At 38.6% G+C, this 2350-nt stretch overlaps 1 protein-coding gene across 2 annotated transcripts in view; it reads left to right on the top strand.

Annotated features, from left to right (window-relative positions):
• Positions 1 to 1467, top strand: part of LOC105265476 (uncharacterized) — a 6682-nt gene extending 5215 nt beyond the window's left edge. Inside the window, exon 4 of one of the 2 annotated variants that reach the window (XM_011302968.1) lies at positions 34 to 1467. In XM_011302968.1, the coding sequence (XP_011301270.1) occupies positions 34 to 468 (435 nt within the window). In that variant the 3' untranslated portion in view covers positions 469 to 1467. The remainder of the gene's footprint in view (positions 1 to 33) is intronic. The other variant, XM_011302967.1, reaches the window with a different exon arrangement.
• The last annotated feature ends 883 nt before the right edge of the window (positions 1468 to 2350 follow it).

The following is a 2350-nucleotide window of genomic DNA, read 5'->3' as shown; positions in this document are numbered from 1 at the left end:
TTGACTTTGCAGTTAGTACCAGGAGGATTTCAGATCAAAAAGCCGTCATCAGAAAGCAACATAGATGCTACTAAACCATATACTGAAAATCACGATTTGCCAGCCGAATCTGCAAGCTCGGAGTCCTCAGAAGATGGCATACGTACGCTGAACTCAAAAGTCTATTTACAAGAGCGCCCAAAGCTGGGGAGTAACTCAATGGATCAGGACGAGCAAGCACGACCTCCAATCAAAATTCCACCTCAGTTGACTCTGCTGTTAGTACCAGGAGGATTGCAGATCAAAAAGCCTTCATCAGATAGAAACATGGATGCTATTAAACCATATACAGAAAATCATGATTTGTCGGTCGAATCTGCGAGCTCGGAGTCATCAGAAGATGACATACGTTCGCTGAATTCAAAAGTCAGCAAGGACTGCAATCAAAGTCCCATCTTGGTTCTTTCGTCAAGTAATATCAGGATTTAAGCTCGAAAAGCCTTCATCAGAAAGTAATATAGATGCTTATTAGACCGTATACTAAAAATCATCATATGGATATCGAATCTACGAGCTTAGAGTCATCAGAAGATGATATCCATTCACTGGATTCAAAAGTTATCCGCAAGAACACACAAAAGTTGGGGAGTAAATGAGTGGATTAGAACAGACAGGCAAGAACTCCAATCAAAATTCCATCTCGGTTCGTTCATCAATTAGTATCAGGACGATTTGAGCTCAAAAATCGTTCATCAGAACGTAATATATGTTATTAAACCATATACTAGAAATCGTCATATGTATGTGAAGCCTCCGAGCTCAGAGTTATCAGACGATGAAAGACGTCCGCCGAATTCAAAAGCTCTCCATTAAGGAATGAAATAGAACTCCGGGATAGGCATACATTGATTTTAGACAATATTTCACGTGGATATCCTAATCGGTTAGTACTGACAGGAAAAAAACCACCACCACCACATTTTTAAACAATTACCATAATATTGAACCAGACACCAATAAATTTAGCCCTGCTGCCTACGGAACGAATAGTTTTTTAAGAAAACTGCAGCTTAAGTTTTAGATTATTATTAATTGATGTCATAGGTGACGTCGATAGCTCAGTGGCTAGGTGCGAGCCTGGTGTTCTGAAAGTTATAGGTTCGTTTCCCCGTTGAATCGAATTTTTGAACAATCACCTGTACCGGCAGGGTTTTTCTGTTGTTTCCCATGTCAACTCGTATGTTCTATAGGGGTGCCAATGCGGTACAGTGTAGAATACACAGCCGCATGCATCGGGCGAGGATAGGGATGATTAGCATCCGTATGGAGGCCAGAAAAAGGGCCTCAATAATTTTTAAAGAATTGATGTTATAATGCAAGGCTTCACTTTGTGAAAAACTACTTTATAATTTTAGGTTCACAGAGGCATGAATTTCAATTTGAACTGCAATTATTGACAATAAGAATAAATATATTGTTGCATTTGAATCTACCCTCAATCTATTCCATAAAATTAATACAGTTTTTCTCCATATCCATCAACCTAAGAAAAACTTCACAAGGCAAAAAAAATCTATCAGAATGTGTGATGTGCTTTCAAAAAATGAAGGATAAATGTCAATTATGTCCTTAAATTCCATAAGGTATATCATGACCGATGCATAAAATATATAGCAATATAATTTACCGCAGGAAAGAGCGATACTGTGTACATTAAGTTCACCTCAATAGAATCCACCAAGTTATAAAGCCATGAATTTCACGATATCACCATATAAATTATCACGTCAAATTACCCACTCAGTGACAGGCACTGGTTCAGTCTCGCATATGTGCACTGTAATAAGAACATAGAGATGTGTTATTAACAGTGCTATTAAAGCTGCGATGTCTGTACATTGTGCAGTTGATGAAAAGACGATCGGAGTCCTGCATTATCCGTGGAGTAATGGAGTAGTGAAGTAGGGGAGAGATCTACTGGTACTTCAAGTATCGCCTCCTTCATCAAGTACAGTATCGTTATTTGTGGGTGGACAAATAGCAAAGATTACAATTTATGGTGCGGATAAATGGTTTGGCTATGGTCCACCTAAACGCATAAACCGTAACTTGTATAATTCAACTGAATTTAACGGCCATTAGAACCGGTTCTACAACAAGTTATCTCGATACTGGTATGGGAAACATATTCACAGAACTAGATAAAACGATTCATTAAAGATATTCGGACGATTTGTTCGTTAAGAAAAACCGTTTCTTATTTTCGGGAAAAATTCCCAGGCAACTCTCCATCTTATAATGATGTGTGACCCTTCATTACGAAACGGGTCGTTTTACGCGATTCTAGTTTTCGAGATATGGGCGCCTTCGT

This window comes from Fopius arisanus, unplaced genomic scaffold (assembly GCF_000806365.1).
Source record: "Fopius arisanus strain USDA-PBARC FA_bdor unplaced genomic scaffold, ASM80636v1 scaffold00030, whole genome shotgun sequence".
In the NCBI taxonomy this organism is placed as follows: Eukaryota; Metazoa; Arthropoda; class Insecta; order Hymenoptera; family Braconidae; genus Fopius; species Fopius arisanus.
The sequence above is the reverse complement of the archived record's forward strand: the minus strand, read 5'-3'. Positions and strand labels throughout refer to the sequence as shown.